Source organism: Lepisosteus platostomus, chromosome 8 (genome assembly GCF_059453375.1).
Source record: "Lepisosteus platostomus isolate fLepPlt1 chromosome 8, fLepPlt1.hap1, whole genome shotgun sequence".
Classification (NCBI taxonomy): domain Eukaryota; kingdom Metazoa; phylum Chordata; class Actinopteri; order Semionotiformes; family Lepisosteidae; genus Lepisosteus; species Lepisosteus platostomus.
In genome coordinates this window covers 16,467,526-16,491,725 of record NC_142618.1, presented here as the reverse complement: position 1 = coordinate 16,491,725, position 24,200 = coordinate 16,467,526, and the positions used below count along the sequence as shown (strand labels likewise).

The window sequence follows — 24,200 nt, the reverse complement described above, 5'->3', positions numbered from 1 at the left end:
GTGGGCTGCCAAATGGCTGCTGCACATTATATTGTGGTGGGAGGTGCAGTTCAATACTCTGACAAGGAATTATTGTTAATCAACGATGATACCATTTCCTTCAGTATGAAAAAATGTTGTTATGAATAAATGTTGGTATTAAGAAAACATCTACTGAAATCTATCTATCCATCTTTGTACCATGTTTTTTTCAATTCAGGGTTGCAGGGGAGCCAAAGTCTATCCCAGCAAGCAACAGGCACAAGGTGGGGTACCCCCTGGGTGGGATGCCAGTCCATTGCAGGACACACACAGACACAGACACACATGTGCACTCACACCAAGCACCACTTTTCCCAGAAGCCAATTAACTTACTAGTATCAGTACCAGTTTCTAGACTGTGGGAGGAAATCAGAGCACCAGACACAGAGAGAGCTTACACAAGGACCACAGGTAAGGAATTGAACCCAGGACCACAGTGCTGCAAAGCAGCAATGCTAACTACTGTGCCACCATCTACTGAAATTCAAATCAAAAACATCTCTTTATCTTTATTTTTATTTAAATAAAAAGATTGACTGAAAATAAAATGTAAAAATCAAAATTATAGTTGTTTTGTTGAGAAACAAATATTTATATTAAGCAAAGCAAAATCACACAGTCAAAATTTACAACAGCTACACTGTATTTGAACAGTCTCATTAACAAGTACAATGCTTATAATGATTGAAGAATGTTATTACAATAAAACATTCATACTTTTACCAGGCTAATGTGACAGTTTATCCATGATCAAAAAGACTTTTAAAAATTAAATGAAATAATAAAATATATTTTTGTTGTAAATACGGTATCATTAACTGTGCCCAATTAATTAATTAATTATGTGCCCAATTAATGTTGTCCAAAAAATCTTTGAAATACATAGACATTGAATACCTTGTAGTCAGTAAATACCCAACTTTTATTGTATTACTTCATGTGAATACTAGGTAATGGAACATGAAATAGTTAAAATATTTAAATAGCTTCCTTTATATTCAAATTACTGAGTGGTGTACAAAGCAGATACATTTCAAAGAAACAGGCATAATACAAAGCATGCACTTAGAAAGTAACTACAAGTTAAAAGCCAGAGAAGAATAATATTTTTAAAATGTAATAGATTAAACTCCTAGTCACTGTAACTCCTGAAATCCAAAAGCAATATTTAACAGTTTTACTTTCATTTATAGACTAATTTGCACATGCAGTACTAAATATGTATGGAACTGCACTAAAATGTTAAGCTATTGTTATGATTATGCATTTGTAGATAGGAGCTCATTTGAAGTGAATTGAACTACCTTTTTGTAACATGAAAATAACATGAACCAATGTGTTTCAGCTTTTTTTAAATCAATGTTTAATTCATGATTACAAAGGAAAAAATAGCTATCAAATCTCAATTACAATCGTGGCATGGCTCTTTTAACCACACCACTCTGTTCTCTTGAAACAGGACCTTCTCAGAGCCTGGGCCTTCTTTCACCAGCAGCACACCCTGCACATTAGGAGCAGCTGGCCTTTCTGAGAAGAGCATGGTGTTGTGGACCTGCGGCTCCACAATGTACCGAGTGGGTTGAACCACTGGGGTGGTTGTGTAATACACAGGCTGTAGGATGACATATGCAGGACTGGGAACTACTACATTTTCTCTGAGGTGCATGGCTGGGAGAGTGGTGGAAGAATACTGCTCAGTGACGATGTTTTTCTGGATCTGGGGCTGAGGAACTGGGCTGGGCTGAGGTCTCACAGCATCAGTTGTCACGGTGTTTTCTCTCTTGATCTCTGTGCGAGTTACAGCCACATCCTGGACAGTAGGCATGGCAGGAGGGACCACAAGTTCTGATTTCTTTTCTTCACCCATGCAGATCTCAGCAAGGGTCTTAAACTTGGGTCCCAGGTCATTCAGGAACTCCAAATCATCGTCGTCTCCTTCAATGAAACTGCAGCATCCCACTGAACCCACAGGGGATTCTCGTCCTTCAAAGTCAAAAACCAGCACACCATCTGTTACTGTCAGGGCTTTCTCTGCAGCATACTTTGACTTCTATAACGAAAAAGAAGACAAGTACTAGATAAGTTATTATATTTTAATTATCTGTTCACAATACTGTATGTAGAAGCAGCCCAGCCCAAGTCACGTTTCCTTGGAATCAGCTGAGGAGCCAGTTACCGTACTGTATGTGTACACGGGATTCTTTTCAACTTTAGAAGATCAGACATCCCTGGAGCCTTGGTCACATGGGTACCAACATACCAGCAGCATCTGTTGTCATTGCCTCCTTTGTGGTGCACATTAGAGATGCACAAACTCCCCTGAGGAAGACAACTGGGCTTGCTACTGTTGTCTAGACATGACAGACGACACATAAAAGTTGCTGACGTGAACTGGACCAGTTTCCTTTCTACAGACACACTGACAGAAAGTATTCGCTGGCCAAAATCATTCTCCTTGGACGTGCCCACCAGAGCACTGCACAGTAACTGTGCAAATGCAAATATTCAAACAAAGCACTCACCAAATTACTTTGCCTGTCTAGAGCAGCTCTGGTGTCCTCCTGCCCTACACCTAGATCTAAGTACAGGGATCAGACAATAACAAAACATGCTTTATTTATCTCACTAATTAATTTCATATAATTTCATATATAAATTATGAAGGCTTCATATAATCCTATCTCCACATCGCCACCCTTGAACACACCCACCCATATACAAGCAATCATTTCTGCAATTGCTGATTTGCATTTCATTGTTTTGTTTTCAAAAGCAGTTTTAATACTTGTTATCATAGATTCTATTGAGATGTTTTTGTGCGGTGACTCTGTGGCCAAGGATCTGCGCCCTGTGGCTGGAAGGTTGCTGGTTCGAATCCTGTGGCCAGCAGAGGAATCCTCAGGTCAGCTGACCCTGAGCTCTGACCCCAAGCTTCTCTCCCTGTCTGTGTTTCAAGGAGCGCAAGTTGGGGTATGTGAAAAGACAAATTCCTAATACGAGAAATTACATATGGCCAATAAAGTGTAATACTTTCATAAAAGTACAGCAAAAACAAGAGGATTCTACAATGCAAGTAAAGACTATAATGAAGCACTTTTTCTAATTTAAGATTAAATTAATCTATTGTTGTTAATTGGAAGATTTTTTTTCTTTAAAATATAATTCATTTTGGATTTTGGAAAACAGTAAAGGGCTGTAGGTTGGAACACAGTTTTAGGTTTTCCATGTTTTTATTGCATCATACAGGCTGCACAAAGAAATTTTCCACAGAAACCTTGACTAATACCTAAAGGTGAGATCGAAAATCACCATCACGTACTGTATACCATTTGACAGCTTTATGTAACAACTGAGAGCATTTTTATTTGTATAAATTTGTCTTTCCAGCAGTTGGTTAAGTTGTTTAAACTTGTGTTTTCCTTTAGCTTAGTGTTTAATGGTCACCCCTCTATAAACAATCCATTATTCAGAGCTGCTTTTTCCTTGAGGCTCATGGTGACACACATCCACTGACCCTAAAAAGTCTGTAACTGAAATTTGCTTATGGCACAAATAGTACAGTTTACATACTGTATGATGGTACAAACAGCTTACCACAGAGCGGGAATACTTGAGACACAAGGATAACATTAGAAGAAAGATGGCAAACGTCAATGTGTTGCATCCTGGAGTCTAATGACACTTTTTTCAAAATAAAGGATACATGATAAAGACACACATTTACACAAACATTAAATGGCCACATATACAGTGCTGATAACAGTGATTATCAGCGATTTATTTAATTACCTGTGAATAGTAAGCCTTCAAAAACACTTCAGAGAGTGCTGTGTCAACACAGACATCTTCGAATCTTGAATAAGACCTTTGCGATTTTTTCAGAACTTCTTTGCTAAGAGCTTCTTCGTGGATGTTATCAGTCCTAGACCCTTCAAATCTTTTAGCCAGGTCTCTGAATGTTTTCTTAATTTCCCCCTGCCTGTGTAGACCAGCACCCTCTCCTGTCTTTACACGCAGTATTCCAAGGACAGGTCCCAGAGGTGCTTTCAGACATGGAACCTCCTGTGTAAAAAACAAATTCACTCACTCAGAATTTAAAAATGGACTTTATTCTTCCTTCTTTGGTTAGATTGCCAGTATTCTTTTTTTAATAATGTAATCAGTTATTTTCTTTTCACAAGCACCAATCTGAATATGGCAGATGGTGATCAGCTTAGCTTTATTGTGACCCTTGTTCCATCAGGTGAAGCAATAGGGACTTTGCACAAAAATATTTTCTTAATATAGTTAGAAATGTATGATCCTTATGTCTTACAGACATCATTTCTGAATTAATGTCATGTCATGTCACTTGCCAAACCGCTTAATACCATACGGTGTCGTGGGGAGCCGGAGCCTAGCCGGCAAGCAGCGAGCACAAGGCAGGGTACAGCCTGGGCAGGACACCAGTCCACTGCAGGGCAAGTGCAAGCCAATCATACATGGGGACAATCTGGAGGCCACAGTAAAGGCCGAGGGGGGAAATATGGCCTGGACACTGGGATAACTCCCTACTCTTCTCGAGGAATGCCCGGGGATCTTTAATGACCACTGAGAGTCGGTACCTTGGTTAAACGTCTCATCAGACAGACGGTGCCCACTACAGTATAGTGTCCCCGCCACTATACTGGGGCATTAGGACCCTGAATTCATGTAATATTTAAAAACATATAATTCAAGCAGCAATGTGCAGCTCTGAAGCCCGGGATCTTTTTCAGAACTGGCATGCTGTACAGGTTGTATGATCTTCCTATGTGTGTAGGTTTCCTCTAGGTGCTCCAATTTCCTCCCACAGTCAAAAAACAGGCTGGTAGGTTATTTGGCTTTGGGGAAAACTGGCTCTGGTGTGAGTGTGTGCCTGTCTGTGTTTGCAACTGTGATGGACTGGCATTCTGTTCAGGATGTATCCAGTGGTGCGCCTGTCGCTTGCCAGAATAGGCTTTGGCTCCCTCCACAAGCCTGTACTAGAGAAGGCAGTTCAAAAATAGATGGCTGTTTTTGGTTTTGTGTGGGTTGCGAGAGATTGAGATGCCCTTTGATATTTCACACCCAATACAACAATTAAGGGCTGATTTACACGACTTAACTCATACACATACTGTACACTGCATGAGCGTAAACATCTTTGTTCAATGGGATGCAGCAAGATTAAACCACTTACCTTGTCTTCACCCTTTTCTTCTGTGTTATATGGCATCAATTGCCCTTCAGTAACAAATTCATTATCTGCACCCCCTTTAAGCCCTCCACATGAGCAAAATAACAGATTTAGGGCCATAACTGTTGAGAAGACAAAGCCAATCAATGAAATTCTATAGAACACGATAATATATATATATAATAAGAAGCTAGAAACTTTTTTTTAGAAATCAAATAGTAGAACAGGAAAGATATTATTTATGACTATAACAAATTTAATGAACTTGATTTCATTAATATAGAAAATGAATGTAACTTTGTCCAGACCCCCAAACAAAATTTAATACAACACAAATCCCATCCAATTTGTGTATACTATTCATTTTATATTATGCGCTACATTCTTGTTGCAGGAAAAGGATATAATAATCAGAATGGGCTCAGCTGCATGTTTAAAGTTTCACACTTACAGTACAGATGCAGCATGTACTATATCACAACAAAGGAGAATGACTATCTCACTACCCTCTGGAATGCACTTGCAATGGAGAAAATAAATAAAAGCAGGAAGAGGCACTGTTTTATTAGTGCAATTTTTGGGAGACAGGAATTGTACCCACAGAGAAAATTAAACTTTGGTCAATTTGCGTTATCATTAGGATACTTACTGATAAATAATATGCAGGGCTTTTTTTTCCTTTTCACTTGCTGACACAAACATCTTTCTCATTTTATATGAAACTTAAACTGCATCATTAACTTTGTTTATGAAATTAATGGACAACCGAAACAAGTTAACCTGGACACTCACTAATAACCAAGGAGAATCTGCCCCCATGGGGTCCAGACAAGAGAAACCAATCGAATAGATTGAATGTTGCAGTGATTTTGGTTGGAGGCAAACCTAGACCTCTCTTCTAACCTTGTGTTGTGGGACAAGCTCCTTCCTTCTCTGGAACTCCCCACAGTGACTTTGGGAACATCAGCTACAGATCCATCTTCCCTTTGGGGTTATCATGTAGCACTTACTGGTCCCGTGATAAAGTGTGGGCAAACCTCTTCCCAGATGGATGCACCTACAGTGCCATCATCTTGACAAAGATGATGACCTTACAGAGTACAGCACTGATGGACTGTTCACTTACAGAGCAGCATCAGGAACCCCAAGATGAGCAGACCCATGGCAGCAAATCCCAGTCCACCACCTGTTGATTTTCTTGTGGCCTCACAGGTTTTCTGTTCATTACAGGTGCAGACATCTATCTTTACAACCTGCTTATCAGCACAGGCGAAGCCTTGTTGGTCTTTCACCTCCACAGCAACCTTATATGAACCAGGCCACAAGTTATCACGGGCTCGCAGGATTGCAGTGGTGTCTTAAAGAGAAAAATAATATATATAATGCAGTATTTACAAGGAAAATAATTTGATTTTTGATTATTTTGTCACCTTTAATTTCTTTATAATACAATTGCTGTTGTCTTTATTTTGAATGTAAAAGAAAATTCAAAAGGATTTAAGTATGGATTGCCTTCCTTAAATGTTGTTTCAGGTCTCAGATAGACAATGGCAGATGCACCCACAGTCACTTAACCCCATTTTCTGCAGTGAGGAGTTAAACACATGAAAAAAAGAAACAATAAGAAAACTAGACATATGCAAGTGTCATCAATTGTTCTAGTAAACAGAAGTATCAAGATTAAATGTAGTTGGTGTTCTAACAAGGCACATTTTCAGGGTTACAGTGTTTTTTCAAGAGTAAGCAACCAAGAACAGCTTCAGTTTGATAAGAGCTCAACAGTGGGCAGTAGTAAGTATTAAATTAGAAAATAAAGATATTACAACGCTGTGCCGTGCATGAGTGCTCAGCCCGGTGAGCTAAACATTTTGATGAAGCACCTTTGGCTGCAATTTCAGCAGCAAGTGATTTTGGGCGAGTCTGTACCAACGTTGCTCGTAGGCATTGCTTCTTGCCCATTCTTCTTGGCAGAGTTGCTCAAGCTCTCTCGAATTTCTAGCTAATTCTGAACAGAATTATAGTCAGGACTTGTCAGGGCTTCCTTCTAGATTTGGATGTATACTTTGGATCGTTGCCCTGCTGAATGTGCATTTTCAGCTAAGCTTCGTTTTTTTTAGCAGAGGGAAACAAGTGTTTGGCCAAGATATCCTGAATTCATGCTTCCCCCTTTCTTAAGTTTCTATAGATAGAAGAGCAATGCTGAAGCAGGACAGACCCCACCACATTTCACTGGGGGCATGAGTGTTTTCTCAGCAGGACCTTCACCTTTTTTACATCTAACGTAACACTCATTGACATGCCACAGAATGTTTATTTTCCTATTAGACATGGTTCCAATTCTCATTCAGATGTTGTTCAAATGCTAGTTTTTTACCACTTTGTATCCTGCAGATGCCAGTTGGTGTTGGCGAGCTCCAGCTGTTGTCTTTGGATTTGCGGCCGCCTCTTCTTCTAAGCCTCAAACTCTTTAATCACACAGGACATCTGAGCACCAGTGGGAAGAGATTCAGTACTCATTGGTGCAATGGTGAATCCCTCACTGACAACACCACAAACCTACAACACCTGGGATGCAAAGTTCCTTTTCTAATCACCCCATTCCTACTCCCACACCACAGCCAAAACTTGTTTGCAGGGAAAACCCTTACCATTCAGTTTTTCAGCTCTCCACGTGCCCTTGGTACCTTCAGGAATGATTTTGAAATCAAAGGGAGGTCCATTGGGATCGATATCTCCATCCTCAGCTGTGACAAACACAGCTCTGCTCTCAGTACACAGAACCTGGGAAGTACTGGTCAGAACTGGGCAGTGGTCATTGTGGTCCTCCACCTGGATAGCAATCGTACCGGTGGCGGTTTTGGCAGGGAAATCTGATAAATAGTTTAGAACAAAAGAAAGATTACAAAAAGAGGCACTTCAATCCATCCAGCTCAATAGCTAGCTGGTGAAGTGAGATTTGTTGTTTAAATATTTTTGAAAGGAGTGAAGACAGAATCCAACTGGTTTCATTTTTGCTTTGAAATAATCAGTTCAATGCTATTACAAAAAGTGCTGCTTTCTGTTTGTTTTTTTTTTAGAATTGGCACTCACACTTTTTTCCCCACTTTCCTCCACAAATTCACATGTAATTTTACCATTGTGAGAATCCCCCCAAAAACATATACTGTATATGCACATCACATGAATAGAATACTGCTTTCAGTCTTCTATCGATTTTCTTTTACTTACTTTCAGTTATGACCAACACACGTGCGTAGTATGTGCCATTAACCAAGAACCTGGACTCCCGGTCTGGCAGCTTGTTCAGTTTGATCTCTGCCGTCTTTACATCAATTGACAGCCAGTTGTCAGGATCAAATGCCTTTGCATATCTGTAATAACATTAATGATGTAATGTGTTTGTGTGTAAACAGGATATATCCAAATAGAGAATCTTATTCTCATTAATATAATAAAACAATTGTGTTTTGTGCAATGTTATAGAGACGGGTATGATTCATTCACTAGTACCACGTGCTTTTGCATGTCACACTAATAGGGGTACTGTAAAGGTGGCAATGAAAAGTTACATTAGAAATTAATAACACAGTGTTAATTATCTTTTAGCTACTGGATTACAATTTTGAGTTACCTGAAGGTTTCTGTACTCCCATTTTGCTTCTCTTTCATTTGTTTTCATCCATGTTGTTTTCTAGTGTGAAATTGTCACACTAGGTAGAAGTCTGTGTCAATTTAAAGTGTACGGCAGTGTGTGCCTGATACCTGTTCATTGTGTATGGGAGACCTACTGTGGTCAACTTTCCGACAGAATGCAGTCGTTACCTCTTGGGAAAAATGTCAGTTTACTGCTTTTACCCTGAGAAAATATACCAAATCTCTCCAATATCCATCACATCACCTGGTTCTGTAATCTGTTGAAATTGGATGTGGAACTGACATTAACAGACAGGTGTGTGTCATTTAAAATAAATGTTTAGCCTTTAACATTTGATATATGAACAATGACTGCTTTTGACATTTCCCCTGTCTGCCATTGGCAATTCCAACTCTAATTACAATGCAACTGACAGTAAATCATTAGGACCACCAAACTGAAGAATAAACAACAGTGACTGGGACCTTCCTAGGGAGGCCATTAAGCTAGTCTCCACAGGAATGGTTCACGCCTTAAATGCAGGAAAGAGGACAGAGGAAAAGCAGGAACATCCATCATCCCCCTCTTCCTCCGAAGCTTGAGTCTGGGAGAGATCCCTGTTCTAATCTGTTTTGGATCCAGACTCTGTAGGTGCTCTGAGCATTACTGTAAGAGAGTTTGTGTGCTTACTTATTTTAGGAAATCCTGATTTTCTATATTGTCGACTCCTTAGGCCAAACATATTCTCTCCCATTTTAGTGATGTTGGGATAAGAAAATTCGTTATTGTTCACTTGTGGGCATCCATGTTTTAGAGGGGGAAGTTTAATTCTGGGTAGGATTCATTTTGCTTAAGATGCAGTGTATTTAAATTACAGAAGTAGAATCTATGGTAATTAGGACTCTGAAACCTACGTATTGTGCATATGTGTCAGTGTAACTATAAGTAAGTTGCACAAATGTTAGATTTCACTACTTTCGAAGATATGTCAAAAGGCTGAAGCACACAATTAACACTTTTCAAAGCAAGCCTGAACAACTATTTCCACAATGAGCCCTTCCACAGAAACTATAATTGCAAATATTCTGTATATACTCATACAGCTCCTCAATATCTATAGGTCTGTCAGTCTTTCAAAATTGCGGATAGTTATAAAGCTCAGTTAAACATGGTCGTACCTCAAGAAATCAGGCAGAACCTACTGAGATGGCATAAGCAGAGGTTAAATCCAGCAAAGTGGATACCTTCATTTTATTAACATTTGAAGCCAAGAACCTGTGATTATTTTCACATAGAAATGCTAGTATAACACTTTTGATTTCACACTATTGAAAAAGAAGTCTGGTAATCGGAGAAAAAAAAAATATTACCTGACTTTTTCAATAATTTTCTGAGTGTGCTGATCAAAAGCTGGATATTTTGCAATTACTCTGTTGATGATCACTTTTTTCCTCTCCTCGTAAACTGAGACAAACAGTGTGTTAGGAATAAACCGGGGACCTTCAGGTTTAACTTGAATTTTAACGGGATAGTTTTTTCTTCTTGGACTGAATTCTGCTCCATCATAAAAGGCCACCCGATTTCTAACGGCAACTGCAAGCTCAAGGGTACGGAAAGCTTCGTTTTCTAGTGGCTTAAAAGTCCAGAAGAAAATAAGAAAATAAAAATACAATACTAGAATGTTTAATTCTAAGTACATTACAATTATATCTTGAACCACTCATTTCTACATGATTTATACTCATCACAGTGGCTGTTCATTAAAATAGTTATCGGAAGCTACTAAATATCCTTCTGCTACTGAACAGCTATTACTGTATCATCACTAACATAACTAAACACAACATTAACATATGGAGGGAAAAGGGTCAAATAAAAAGGAGAATATGAACTCTGCATTGTCTTAATGTACATCTGTAAAGGAATAATACTCAAAAGTGACCAACTACAGTACACTGTATCAATTGCATAACAAATCATAATACAGTGCTGTACATACTATACAGTACCTTATTTAACATTACGATTCCTTCATTAGTCTTAGTGTCAGTTATAAAACTGAAGTAGCCCCCTTCGTTTCCTGACACAAAGTCAAACACTGCCTCCCAGTTTTCTGTAAATTCTAGATCTTTATCGAAGGCCTTTATCCTCATGACTTCAACATTTGCTTTATTTTCTTTCACACTGCCAGAATACTGAAAGAAAAAAACAAGATACTGTATTAACTTTAAACGATGAACAATAACCAAATAAACAAGAAAATAAATACTTTGTATGATTGTTTTGGAATGAGTATTGTGAAAATTTTACCTTTATCGCGCTTATATACAGTATATTACATGATATATACTGTATATAAACATAAACAGAAATTGTTCAAGTGGGTAGCTGCGTCACCATGCGTAGGCTACAAGGGAACAGGTAACGGGTTTGGCTCCACAGCCAAAGTTTCCTTTCTTTTCTTTTCAGCATTGAATAAAGCCGTTACCTGTTCCTTTTAAACATAAATTGTTCCCTTTGACCACAAAGACAAATATTTGAGATGTTGACAATATAAGAAGTCCTAGATGATTTTGATCATTGAAGACCCAATGGAAATATTCAAAAATATAGAATATAGAAAAAGTGAAAATATAGCACTATCGTTATTGAGCTATTTCAGGGCATTCTGTACTTGGCCTACCCAAAATTCAGTGCCTTTGGTGTTCAATGGTAACAATAAACAGCTCAACCCTCACAATGGTTACAACAGTGTTGCATCGAACCTTAAGAGCAATTCGATCCCATAGAAGTACAATTTTTGATAGACTAACATGGCAGTCTGAATGTATTCCATTATACACAACCCTTTCTGCATTCACTGAAGAGTTACCGTGATACCCTTGTTTAATCGAAGCCTGTCATTTCTTCAGTAACCAAAATGGTGTAAATATACCACCATATCAGTGTTTTTTAAATGTAATGGTATGTAAACCAAAAAAATAATTATGAATCAGTGGATGTAGAATAAAAAGGGAAGCCTTAGTTAACCTACCACAATTAAAGGGTTAATCCGGTGATTAAATAATTGGGAAACATATAAAACAAAGAGTGAGCTTGTACACCCATGTCCTGTATAATGGTCAGAAATACTGTGAGGTTGGTCCTCACCATTTGGCTTATGGAAACAGATCATGCCAATCAACAGGTCAAAAGAAGCCCCCAGAGGTCCTCCGAAAAAACGAAGCTGAGGCTCATCTGTCTGGTGAGGGTTACACAACCATTTCTAAACACCCGAGTGTTCTCAGATTGTTTCTGGGCATTACATGTTCTGGTATGAACAAATGAAACCTTACCCATGTCCTCTAAATATCCTAGAACATAAATGCAAACCACTTCGTAGCTCACTGTGGTTACACATGTAGGAACCCATGAAGACTGAATTCAAAAACAACCTTTCTTGCCACCATTGATGTCTCCTTCAAGTGAAATCTAACATATAATAAAATAATTCTCATAAAAATCCTTTCAAAGCTCAGACAGGGCTATGCTTAATCTGGAAGACAAAAAGTTATAATATTTTCTACTCATAAATGTCCATGAAGAGCCATATGTCACTTTGTCATATACGGTCATATACAGTCGTTATCGTTTGCAAGTATATATATTATTACTCAAATGCCTTTGAGTACCAGATACACAATCCATGATGAATTTAGCAAGACATAAGACTTATCTTTATGAACTAAGATTCTGAATGCTAGGCGATTTATGAAAATGTTATTATATCTACTAACAAATCAAATTTTAAAATCCTTATTACTTCATCTTTTTCCAGGGTAGGAGGATTATCGTTGACATCGAGGATTGTAATGTGAACAGTTCCTGTTCCAGTGTTGCCATTGGGTGCTCCATTCATGTCTATAGCGTGTACAATCAAAGTATAGTTATTTTGCCTCTATAAAACATAAAGACAAGTCATTACTGAGACAATATACAGACAAACTACCCACTTGACAGCCCTACTGTATATCTTATACATATTGACAAATATTGGTACAATCATGTCTTCAAAGATGTTTTCAATTGCAGACAAATATAAAGTTAACAGACGTCTAACGAAAAAACAAATCTGATCTAATACTGCATTCCAGCAGCCCATGATACTGTAGCATATCCAGAAATCCCTGTATCCAGAAATGAAAAGAAAATTGACCACCAGTTATCTGGAACCAGTTTAATAAAATCTTAAGATAGTCTGGATGTTTTGTACAATATGTGTCCTTTTAATTTAAAATGGAAAGGGGCCGTGTTGGAACAAACTCTCACAAAGGCAAGAAATGAAAGGAAAAAGAAACAGAATATCTCAGTGGGTTGGCTTGATTGAGCATGGAGCTATTATGAATTTTTTGGAATATTCTTCACCAAGGCACAACATGATGGCACAGTTGTTAGCGTTGCTGCCTTGCTGCACTAGGTCCCTGGGTTCAAATCCTTGGATCTATCTAGAGACATTCTGTGTCTGTGTCTGAGGAGGACTAGTGTCCTGTCCAGGCTGGACCCCACCTTGTGCCTGGCGCTTGCAAGGATAAGCTCCAGGTCCCCCTGTGACCCTGACCTGCATAAAGTGCTTAGCCAATAAATGGATGGATGTTATACACCAACAAACACACAAAGCTACCTGTGCCATGAAGTGTGATCAGAGGAAATGTCAAAGTGCCACATGATTTCGAAAGCGATGTATGATTTATCTGCTTTTATGGTGGAAGGGTGCGTGCTTGCAATGACCCCTAATTCTTTATTACTAATACTTAGTAATACTAGTTTTAAGAGGCTTTCCATCATTTGTTTTTACCTGTGAAAGAGGATTGTGCTAAAGGGCATTCTATATGGACTATCACTTTACATTAGCATGGTAAAATGGAAATAGAGTGATCTGAGAAATGCAGTTAAAATAAAATCACTTAACCAAAATACTTACTTCTCTGTCAAGGGTAGGTTTGTCAACATTAATCATGCCTCTCTCACTTATTTTAAACATCTGATCTGGGTATCGTGGCGACTGACTTGTGATACGGTATGTAATTTTGGCATGATCGGTAGCAGGGTCATCATCATCTGTAGCAGTTGTTTGCACAACGGTAGTACCTAAAATTATGAACAAACATTTTATTTTGGCAAAATTTGATATGTTGTAAAAGTAAGAGCAGAGTAATTAAATAAACAAAAACAGCCTTCATGATGGCATGAAGGCAGTCTTGGCAGCAATGTCATACATTGTATCTCTCTTTGAGCTGTGCCAGGACTCTGCACATTCTGTGCCAGCAATAAATGTTAGAAATCCCACCCAAATTGTATGAGGAACCAATGATTGATAACATTCTCCCAAACACCATTACCTCATATCCCAATTCAGAAGTCTATCACTAACCTTGACGCCTCAGAGATTATAATGTTACAAATGTCACGAAGTCCATCACTGCGGTCTACAGCAATCTAACTGTGATCCCATGTCTGTTCACTAGTGCAGGAGAAAATAAGTCCTTGAAATTCCTTTGTGCTTTTCATCCCTAAGGACACCAAAGGTGTTTCACATGTAGGGGACAGCCACTTCATCCACCCCTGAAGTGCAGCACACACTTGGACAGTGCACGACTGGACATTGTGCACCAGCAGCTCCACTTCACAGCAGATCACCATTAGAATCAGAAATTAAATTAAGGAGAGAAAGGTAACAAGCCTAAAGTGGAATTTAGCCAGAATACCAGGGTGAACAATCCTACCCTTACTGACACTACCATGGGGCCTACCATGGCCAAGTAGTAGAGGTCTGCTACCTGACCCGAGCCCAACAGGCCCCGACAAAGTATCGGGTTTCGGGCCAGGTTCGGGTCGGTTTTTCACTTACAACTTTGGGCTCAGGACGGGTTCGGGTTTGTTTTCTAATGAGTGAAAATGAATTATGTGTGTAACAGAGCCTTCCTAACTAACGGTTATCACCCATTCCCCACTTTCAAAAGTATTACAGGTTTATAAAATACCAGTTTTTCTTAGCGCACGGCATTTTCTATCAACTCAGACGCATAGCAGCCAAAGCATTGTAAAACCACGTCTGTGAGAATCCATCTCCGTGTGTGCCACATGAGGAAAAGCGATTTCGGGTTCGTGTTTCAAATTTGGCAGTACCATTCGGGCTCGGTCGGGTCGGGTCTCAAGGTCTCAGGTACGGACTGGGTTCCGGCCTCAATTTCATGCCCATGCAGACCTCTACATAGTAGGCATCATACTCAGGCATACCATCCCAATATCATGTGCCACCCCAAAATTACAAGGTTGCTTGCAGGGGTGCTGATGAGCCCAAATGCCAGATGGCTTCTGGATGGGGGCCAGATGGTCTCTCATTTGTAGCCGGTCTTAGGTTCTTAATTTAAGTTGTTTTTTCTAAGCAGACAGAAACATATGCATCATCTACTAGATAATGAGCAGAAGGCTTTGGAAAAAGGTACAGCTGGAAGTCCATTTAGGCATCTCTTTTCTTAATATTAGGAAGGAGTGACATTTGCAGAAATATACATCAAACTGTCTTAACCCCCCACACACAATCACACTCTTTTGCCTTCTAGAATTCAATTTTCTGTTAAATAATTTAATTAAGTGGAAGTTTGAGACTCAAAGGCCAGAGGGAATGAATGGATTGTCAGAAGTTGATATTCAGTGCAGCTCACAATTCCAAATCTTCCCAGTGTCTTCCCTCTACACAGCCAGCATGCAGCTACTGTATATTGAGCAGAAGCAACTGGTATTCAGATCCCATGTTTTCACGCCGGTTTCGAATGCACCCCACAGGTTGAGAACCTTAGCTCAAGGTGATTTTCAAGCACATTTAATTATCCCCCTCTTCTATGTGTTCGTGCGAACTTCCCTTCTTTGTATATTTTTACAGTAGGTCTTTGTAGTTTTGTTCTGGAAAGTTAATAAAAATTTGTCTTGGTATACCTTCCATTTGAAGGTACACTTCCAGACCATTCATTTCTGTGTCTCAAAATAAGCCCCGCAGTGTCAACAAAACGTATACAAGCCAAGTATGCCCTTGACAAGAGAAGACCCACCCAACTCTAGGCCATGCAGCCTGCTGTGTTACACAGGGAATCCCATCACCACTTAGGCCACAGTGGACCTATGGAACTGATAAAATTATGCTTACATTGTACTTCGCAAACTCCTCTCTGTCCAAGATCTTTGTGACTTGGATGTTACCATTATCTTTATTCACAACAAATACGTTGAAAGGATCTTCGGTTGCTCCTTTGCCTTCCAGCCCATAGACCACTCTTGTGTCTTGCTCGATAGAAGATCTAATCTAAAAATGAAATTGCACACTGACAATATTTGGTAAAAAGATCATATTCTACATTAATAACTAAATCATACTGGGTACTTTATGCACAATGTGGACAGAACAAGTACCTGAAATTCACTGAGCAAAGGCTTTAAAGTGAAAGCAAAGTGAAGAAAGAACACAATTTGTTCTTTTTTAAAAAGAGAGAAGTGTTTGGAACATGCTGCCTTATGACACTATAGCATTTAGTTCACTTGGATCTTCTAAAAATCTGTGTGATGCTTTTGGATCTATAAGCTACCAGCAGTCAAATAAGCAAGATGACTCATACTGCCTCGTCTTTTGTACTGCAGTAGCAGCTGCTGTAACAATATTACGGTCCAAGTCCTATTTTGAGCCAGGAAGTTTTGTACTTCTCCAATACAAAACATCGTTTGCGTTTGAAAAAAAATAATTAAAAAAACATTTGCAACTTAGGTGTCATGTTTTCATCCCATTAACAATATTAGCAAAAAAACAAGAGAGAAACAAGACAGGGGGAGCATTCATCTACTGCAGAATTGCTAATGCATAGATAACAAATAGAGATTTCTAAAAAACACGAAGCAGAGAAAACAGATAAGTGATTAATTTTTAAATTGAGGAGACCATCTGCATCTGTATTTGGACTTACCTAATTTAGGGTAAACAAAACGTTATGCTGTATAGTCCAACGTCTTTACATTCATCCATTTTCTAGCCACTTCATCCAATTCAGGGTCGTGAGAGAGCCAGACCCTATCCCAGCAGGCAACGGGCACAGGAGATGGTACCCTCTGGAGGGGATGCCAGTCGATCACAAGGCAGACAGACACAGACAGGCACACAGCCACACCAGGGCCAATTATGCTATTTTGCTAGAAGCCAATTAACCTACCAGTATGGCTTGGAACTGTAAGAGGAAACCGGAGCAGCTGGGGAAAACCCACACAAACACAGGGAGAACATACAAACTCCACACAGACAGCACCCCAGGTCAGGAGTTGAACCCAGGGCTCCAGCGCTTGAAGCTGCAGTGTTAAGCACTGCGTCACTGTGCCATATACAATAAATGATATAGCAATCAGATACATGCTGGGACTTAAAGGCTGAAGCAACTGGACTGATCCACATATTCGAAACCCCCAAAGCACGGACAAAGTCAGCTCAGAGGTTTTCTTTCAGCACAGTAGAGGTCTTCAGAATGAGCAGTGAAACATGAACCAGACGACACAAGCAGAAATTATGTGGAAGTGCTTTTAAAACTGGGAACAGAAGACTCTTTACACAAAGAACAAGCTATTCCACCATGTGATTCCTTCAAACAACAGCTAGCTGAGATAATAATAATAATTAATAATTGCTTACACTTATATAGCGCTTTTCTGGACACTCCACTCAAAGTGCTTTACAGGTAATGTGGATCCCCTCCACCACCACCAGTGTGCAACCCCACCTGAATGATGCAACGGCAGCCATAGTGCGCCAGTACACTCACCACACATCAGCCATCAGTGGGGAGGAGAGTAAAGAAGCCAGTTCATACTGTAGATGGGGATTATTAGGAGACCATGACTGGTAAGGGCCAATGGGAAATTTGGCCAGGACACCGGGGTTACACTCCTACTCTTTTCGAGAAACGCCCTGGGATTTTTAATGACCACAGAGAGTCAGGACTTCGGTTTTACGTCTCATCTGAAGGACAGCGCCTGTTTACAGTACAGTGTCCCCATCACTATACTGGGGCATTAGGACCCACATGGACCGCAGGGTGAGCACCCCCTGCTGGCCCCACTAACACCTCTTCCAGCAGCAACCTTAGTTTTTCCCAGGAGGTCTCCCATCCAGGTACTGACCAGGCTCATACCTGCTGAGCTTCAGTGGGCTGCCAGTTGTGAGTTGCAGGGTAATATGGCTGCTGGCATGATGATTAATCTCCGATCTAGCGAACAGGCTCAATGGCCTCCTCTTGTTGGCACCTTTTCTTATGTTTCTATGTTGCCTGGAGCTCTCTACCTCTCCTCCCTACAACCGGCTATCTGCTCCTGAGCTTCCTCTAGAACCTCTGTCACACTGCATCCAGCCCTAAATTTCCATTTTTTCTTGGATTACTCTCTCATGTTCTTCCTGTTTCTTGTTTCTGGTCATTACCAATTAGGTACAACAGGGTGTTGTTTATGTGTTTGAACCTGTTGCCCTAGTATCAAGTGACAACCGCGATACCTCCCAAAGATTGCCAGTCAGTAGGTAATAGGCACACAAAGGCAATGTGTCTCCAGTAATATCATTGTGTTGAATGAAGAGCTAAACCAACCGATGTAGATACATTGGGTTGTTTTTTCTAAATATCAAATGGAAAAATAAAGGATTAACAAAATCAACAAAACAACGGAGGCAGTATGGCAAAGGGGAATGGAGTTTTTTGCCATTACTTGTAGGAGAATCAGAAAGAAAAGGTGTGCTTAACACTTTTTCAGTAACTCCAAATAACTCCAAACAGACTTCCAGACTGGACAATCTCAAAGAAAATACACTAAAAACATCCACTGCATTATCTTAGTCAAACATTCTTCCCAAAATAGTTGAACAAACTTCACTTTTTCTGACCTCAAAAACAGCACTTAGTTGTTCCCTCAGATTTATTTCACTAGGATGACCCTGCCTTTTAGTGTCACTCCACTAGTATTTTCCAGGTACTGTCTCACAGATTTAACTCAGAGCTTCATTGCCATTTGCTCCTCAACATTCATAATTAATACTGTGCACAAGAAACAATCTATTTTGCCATATAAAGTAGAATTCTAACTTACGGTACATTTTAGCATATTTATGTTGTGTCATAATTGAATTTATATTGAAAATAAGGAGCATATTTAAACCCTGGTAGTTTCACAACTGCAGCAGAAATACCACAAAAGGAGAGCATGAAACTTGGAAAAATTCCAGGACAATAAAATTCTTTATTTGGTTTTCTAAATAGAAGTGGCAAGGCGTTTGCAGTATGTATTGTCAGGTACTATCTTTGTAATCGGTCACTCACTAGAAAACGTTTCCATTTGAAAAGTCTACATTCAAGGATAACATTAAGAAAGGCATTTGAAAAACTTACCCAGGCAATACATTCCTTGTCTCTGTAGTCTATATTTTCTGTGATTTTAATTGGAGGCAAGATCCACTGTTTTTCAGGCTCCTGTTGTTGCCCGTTTTCCATAGCCTCCACGCTGTTTTTGAAGACCTTTAAATATTAAATAAGCACAGCGTATGAAGAAGACCTTTTCCAACCCCGCTATCCCAGGCAAAGTTTCGGAAATGAAAAATAACGTATTTTGAAATGAACCGAGTGGTGTTCCGAGGAGTGTGCGAGTGTCACCTTTCAGTAAAAGGAAGTTCGGGAGGGATAACGACAACAATTCAACCCTACCCATCTGCTCCTAATCATTGCTGACAATACGTAGCTATAGTGAATGTCTAACACGAACACTTCTTTTCACATCCATCTCATGCGTTCCTCCTCCAGCCACCTTCATCTTGCAAGTTACCCCTCGGTTAAGGTCCTTCTCTGCTGGGGGTTGGAGCCTCCTAATTCTCTGGCCAGAGGGCTGCCCTCAACCCAAGTGGCTTAAGCCAGAACTCTCCTCCAACATTACTCAAACATCCACAAAGCATCTGATTCTTCATGTTCTTGTCCCTTGTGACATAAAACATGTTCACATATCTTTTGATGGATGGTCAAACTGCAAGCAAAACATTTGTTTTAGTAGATTAGGTGGAGCACTCATTCACAAAAAGTGCCCTTCAGAAATGAGAACCACGATTACATTCTGCTAGTGCGAACCAGCTTGGTCAGAAGTTTCCTCTCATCTTTTAAACCTTAACTTAGCTCTTTACCTCTTTTTTCACTCAGGCTGTGAGCTCACATAGTTTTGTAAACGGTTTATGTTTGTATGTGTTGCTTTTTCTTGCTCTTCTTTCCCAAAACAGAATTCTTCCACGTTCTTGCTCTTGAGCATATTAACAAGCACAGGACATGATGCAGCCGTCATCACAATTGACAGAAGAAATTCAAATTTACCCCAGAAGAAATTCAGAATTTACAGAAATTGCTTGAAAGGGTATAATTATTGGGGGGGGGTCGCCCTGCATTTACAGTTAGTTAAATTACCACAAGCCTCACACAGATTTCCCCTTGGCACTGTGTACTGGCAAAAACGTAATTTTATCATTTACAACATGATCAAATTAACACTATGGACAAAAAAATGAATATGTAATTAATTAGTATGTTTTTTTTGTAATGTTTTAATGAACGGTTCTCCCTATTTAAAATCTTAAAAAAGAAACAACTGATGGCGGTTCTACTTACCCTCAACATTACAAACAGAAAGAGGCTGATGCCAGTACGAGAAACCTGCAACATACTTCTTTCTTCTTTCAGATCACTTCCCTGAATTACTAACCTCGTGTGCTCGGTTATTGAAATGCAGCTTAATGCTAGATCATGAACACACTGCTAGTTGGTTACTCTTTGTAACCTTAAACTTAAATATGTTTTCCAACAAGTCTGTCCAGACTTGTTTTCTTTCCAGCTAATTTAATCAGAATATAGGTGTTAGATAACATTCATAAAAAAATACTTACAGGACAGTCTTCCAAAATGCAAACACTGCATAAAGCATGCCAAAACCTGTTAAAGCACAGCTACTTGAACTTGAACTTTATTGCCATATGTAACCGGTACTGGTACAATGGAATTCTTACTTACAGAAAGTCTCTCGATTGTAAAACAAGTGTAAAAAACAAGACAAAGTGCAAACAGTGCATCAAGACAATGTACAAACAAACAATAGACAATGTGCAAGTAAGTATGTAGACAGTTTGAATGTAAACAATACAGACGTGTAAACAATGACTGGAGATGTGCAATAGATAAGAAATCATAAAGAGGTAGATGGTGATGGTGTAGGTGTGGTCCGAGGGGGATGGCTAAATGTGTTCACCAGTCTCACTGCTTGTGGGTAGAAGCTATTGAAGAATCTAGTGGTCAGTGTCCGTATGCTCTTATATCTCTTGCCTGAGGGCAGTTGGGTGAAGAGCTCATGCCTGGGGTGGTGACTGTCCTCTGTGATGGCCAGAATTCTACCACAGCAGCGGTCCTCATAGAGCTGTTTAATCTCGGTGAGACCGCAGCCGATGATCTTCTGGGCCATATTGACCATTCTCTGCAGTGCCTTTCTTTCTCGCGAAGAGGTGTTGCCATACCACACGGTGATCCCGTTGGTGAGGACGCTCTCGATGGTGCAGCGGTAGAAGTTCACCAACACATGTATTGGCATCCCCCATCGCTTGAATGTAATGTTTACAATGTAATGTAATGTACTGTAATGTTCTATAAGTATTATTGTTGTTTCCCCTGAGGTATCAATCTCATGTAATGATAATGTCATCACACTTACTGTGGTAGAACATAATAGTTTCTGTTGTAAAATGCCTTGTGCTTCAGAAATTACTTCCAAGGAATTACATTTGTACTACAGCAGGGGTAGCACACCCAGACTGGAACACTGCAAACTTCGAGAAGATCTGAAAATGAAAACAGTTAATCCCATTGTACTGGCGTCATATTCACACAAGCAGTAGCAAGTAAAGCCATTCAGAAGTGCCAGGGTTTTGCAAGCAGCACCACATTTCCCACGGGTGTTAAAGGAATTCCAAAGTTGGAATATTGTTTGCTCTTCTCTATTCGTAGGTTTCAGCATGGAGACTGTTTGATCCTTTGCAGCTGTCACACTTTCCACTTTAACCTGTTCAGATCCGTGTTTTTGTTCACCTCCAAAAAAAGACAAGAAGGAATTCCTTATGGGATAATATAACATTATGATGAATTAAAAATAATTTTAAAATTGTATTCAAGCTTTAATGATCCAACTGAGCTCTGCTACATATGAAGAAGGCTAAGGGGTAGAAAACACTATTTAGCACACTAAGTATTCCTCAGAGGCACTTCTGGCAGAAATTATTGCTTTCAGTATTTTTGGACGTTTCTACCTGCTTTGCAAAAGTGACAAGTTCTTCCAGACTTTAATCATCAAAATTCAAATCTCTACTTTAACTGGGACACTTAAGGGCATTTGTCCTCTTCTTGACAGACGGTTCAGTGTGGCTTTGGCCTTGTCTGTCACCAGCTCCGCCTAATCAGAATAATCCAGAATAAGAACAATCATAATCAAGCACCTGTCAATTCCCGCAAACGATGCTGTCTGGACGAATGACCTAATCACACTCCTCAATCACTACTGCACCCCTAGAACTCCAGAATACCTAAGGAATCCTAACCCTCCTCACAGCGCTCAGTTTTGGGTCAACAAGCGGAGCTCTCTCTCTCGTGTCTTCCCTGTGTCTCTGTATGATTCCCCTGCTGATCCACTGGCTAAATGTCCTGATCTGTTGTACAACTACGACTTCAGATTGCGCCCTTGTGCTGTTGCTCTTCTGGTCTTCTGGCTAACGACTTGCTTTGAATGAAACTACATTTCATAGTAGTTAACTTCATTCAGTTAACAACTACGGCTTTGGATGAGTACTCCCTGTTTTCTCCTTCTGTGTCTTTACCCCGCCTTCCACCTGGTCAGGAAAACCGCATACTGTAGGGTTAAACAGTTTCTCTCTCTCTCCCGACGTTACATTGTCCTTTAGGGCAACAATGCTGACGTGTGAATTTTCGTTGTTGGGTGAATCAAGAAGGGTGTGCTCTAGGATAGCCATGTTCCTTGTTTCATTCGTTTTTCGCTCAAACCATGACGGGTCAATTACAACGAACTGAAAGCAGCGTACTAACAGCAGTTCAACCCGTGCTTAGTACGCAGCTGCGGTTTAAACTTGTGCTCCACCTTAAGACCACTTGCAACGACCTTTGCCGCTGTGCTTGGTCCGCAGCACCGTGCTAAACCTGTTCTCAATTGCAACGAACACAAACAACTGCTGCCCTCTAGCGGTGACTAAAGTAGTAACTTAACTTAAACCACCTTTTCAATGGTTTTAAGCAGCTTAATACCGTACTTGGCGTAACGCTGGATCGCATTAGAAGGCTCCCGAATAGAGTGGAAGTAATATCATCACTATGTACTGAATTTATGAATCCGTCGCTTGGAAAATTATTGTAATGGTTAACTAAAATTGCTTAACACTCATACCACATTTATTAATAATGAAGTTTATTTATACGTGTGTATTAACAGAAGTGTCATTTACTATTAATTACAGTACGTTTAATGTCAATCATTATGAGTAGCTGTTGGATTTTAAGATATCCTAGGGAGGGAAGAGAACAGAAATTAAGTAAATAGTTATATAAATGCAGCGTTAGCCTTTAATGTGTTCTATCAAATCTGGAAGTCTGAATAGATTTGTTAAATATTTTATTGTGATGGGTCTCCATATTTGTGGTTATCAGAGGAAAGCAGGGATAATGAGGAAATGGGTGGCACAGAGAATAATATCTGCAGGCAAATGCAAGCCTACTTGGCATCTTAAAAGTGATTATTTATGTTTTTCGGTACACTGTCCCTTCTCTTTCCTGTGGCTGTGGTCCAATAACGACTGTGTTGAAACGGCCAGAGTGTGCTGCATGCCTTGGAGACGGAAGAGGCGGCTCATCCCAGTCAATCGCAAGGTTGTGTAGGACTGCACACGCCATGATGATGGTGCTGGCTCTTGATGGACTGGTACGCCAACCAAATGAAAGACAGGCAAAGCGTTGCTTTACAATTTCAAAGGCTCGTTCAGACTCCTGCTATAGCGCTGCTCTTGAAATGTTGTAGGAGTGTGCACAGGTGTCGGAAGATATCGTCGTAAAGGACTTAGCAGAACCACACGCCAGCCAGCTCTTCCCCACTTTGAAAGGAAGATGTTGGAACTGACTATAAAATAACTTAATTGGAAACGGAAGCGCCTACTGACACAGGGGGAGAGAGAGAAAACTTTATTTCAAGAGAAAGTAAAGGTTCTGTAAAGT

At 39.8% G+C, this 24,200-nt stretch overlaps 2 protein-coding genes and 1 long non-coding RNA gene across 6 annotated transcripts; all 3 read right to left on the bottom strand.

Moving 5' to 3' along the window:
* Positions 1-1,424: 1,424 nt before the first annotated feature.
* On the bottom strand, positions 1,425-10,210 carry LOC148656804 (desmoglein-2.1-like). Its single transcript, XM_088644404.1, has 7 exons — positions 8,982-10,210; positions 8,448-8,590; positions 7,868-8,089; positions 6,346-6,576; positions 5,223-5,341; positions 3,812-4,084; positions 1,425-2,072 (listed from the first exon to the last, which is right to left on the bottom strand). Exons 1-7 carry the CDS (start codon positions 8,987-8,989, stop codon positions 1,425-1,427), a joined length of 1,644 nt encoding a protein of 547 aa, XP_088500530.1. The 5' UTR covers positions 8,990-10,210.
* Positions 10,211-10,520: 310 nt separating this feature from the next.
* On the bottom strand, positions 10,521-16,010 carry LOC148656803 (desmoglein-2-like protein). The gene is made up of 4 exons (XM_088642663.1): positions 15,829-16,010; positions 13,814-13,980; positions 12,656-12,790; positions 10,521-11,048 (listed from the first exon to the last, which is right to left on the bottom strand). The coding sequence occupies exons 1-4, from the start codon at positions 15,860-15,862 to the stop codon at positions 10,830-10,832; spliced, it is 555 nt and encodes a 184-aa protein (XP_088498789.1). The 5' UTR covers positions 15,863-16,010; the 3' UTR covers positions 10,521-10,829.
* Positions 16,011-16,050: 40 nt separating this feature from the next.
* LOC148656802 (uncharacterized) lies at positions 16,051-20,774 on the bottom strand. 4 transcript variants are annotated; one of them, XR_015940827.1, is made up of 3 exons: positions 20,553-20,762; positions 16,845-19,923; positions 16,051-16,211 (listed from the first exon to the last, which is right to left on the bottom strand). It is a non-coding gene; the product is annotated as an uncharacterized LOC148656802 (long non-coding RNA). The 4 variants fall into 4 exon arrangements; XR_015940828.1 differs by having other exon boundaries at positions 16,064-16,192; XR_015940825.1 differs by lacking the exon at positions 16,051-16,211 and having other exon boundaries at positions 16,360-19,923; positions 20,553-20,774.
* Positions 20,775-24,200: the final 3,426 nt, after the last annotated feature.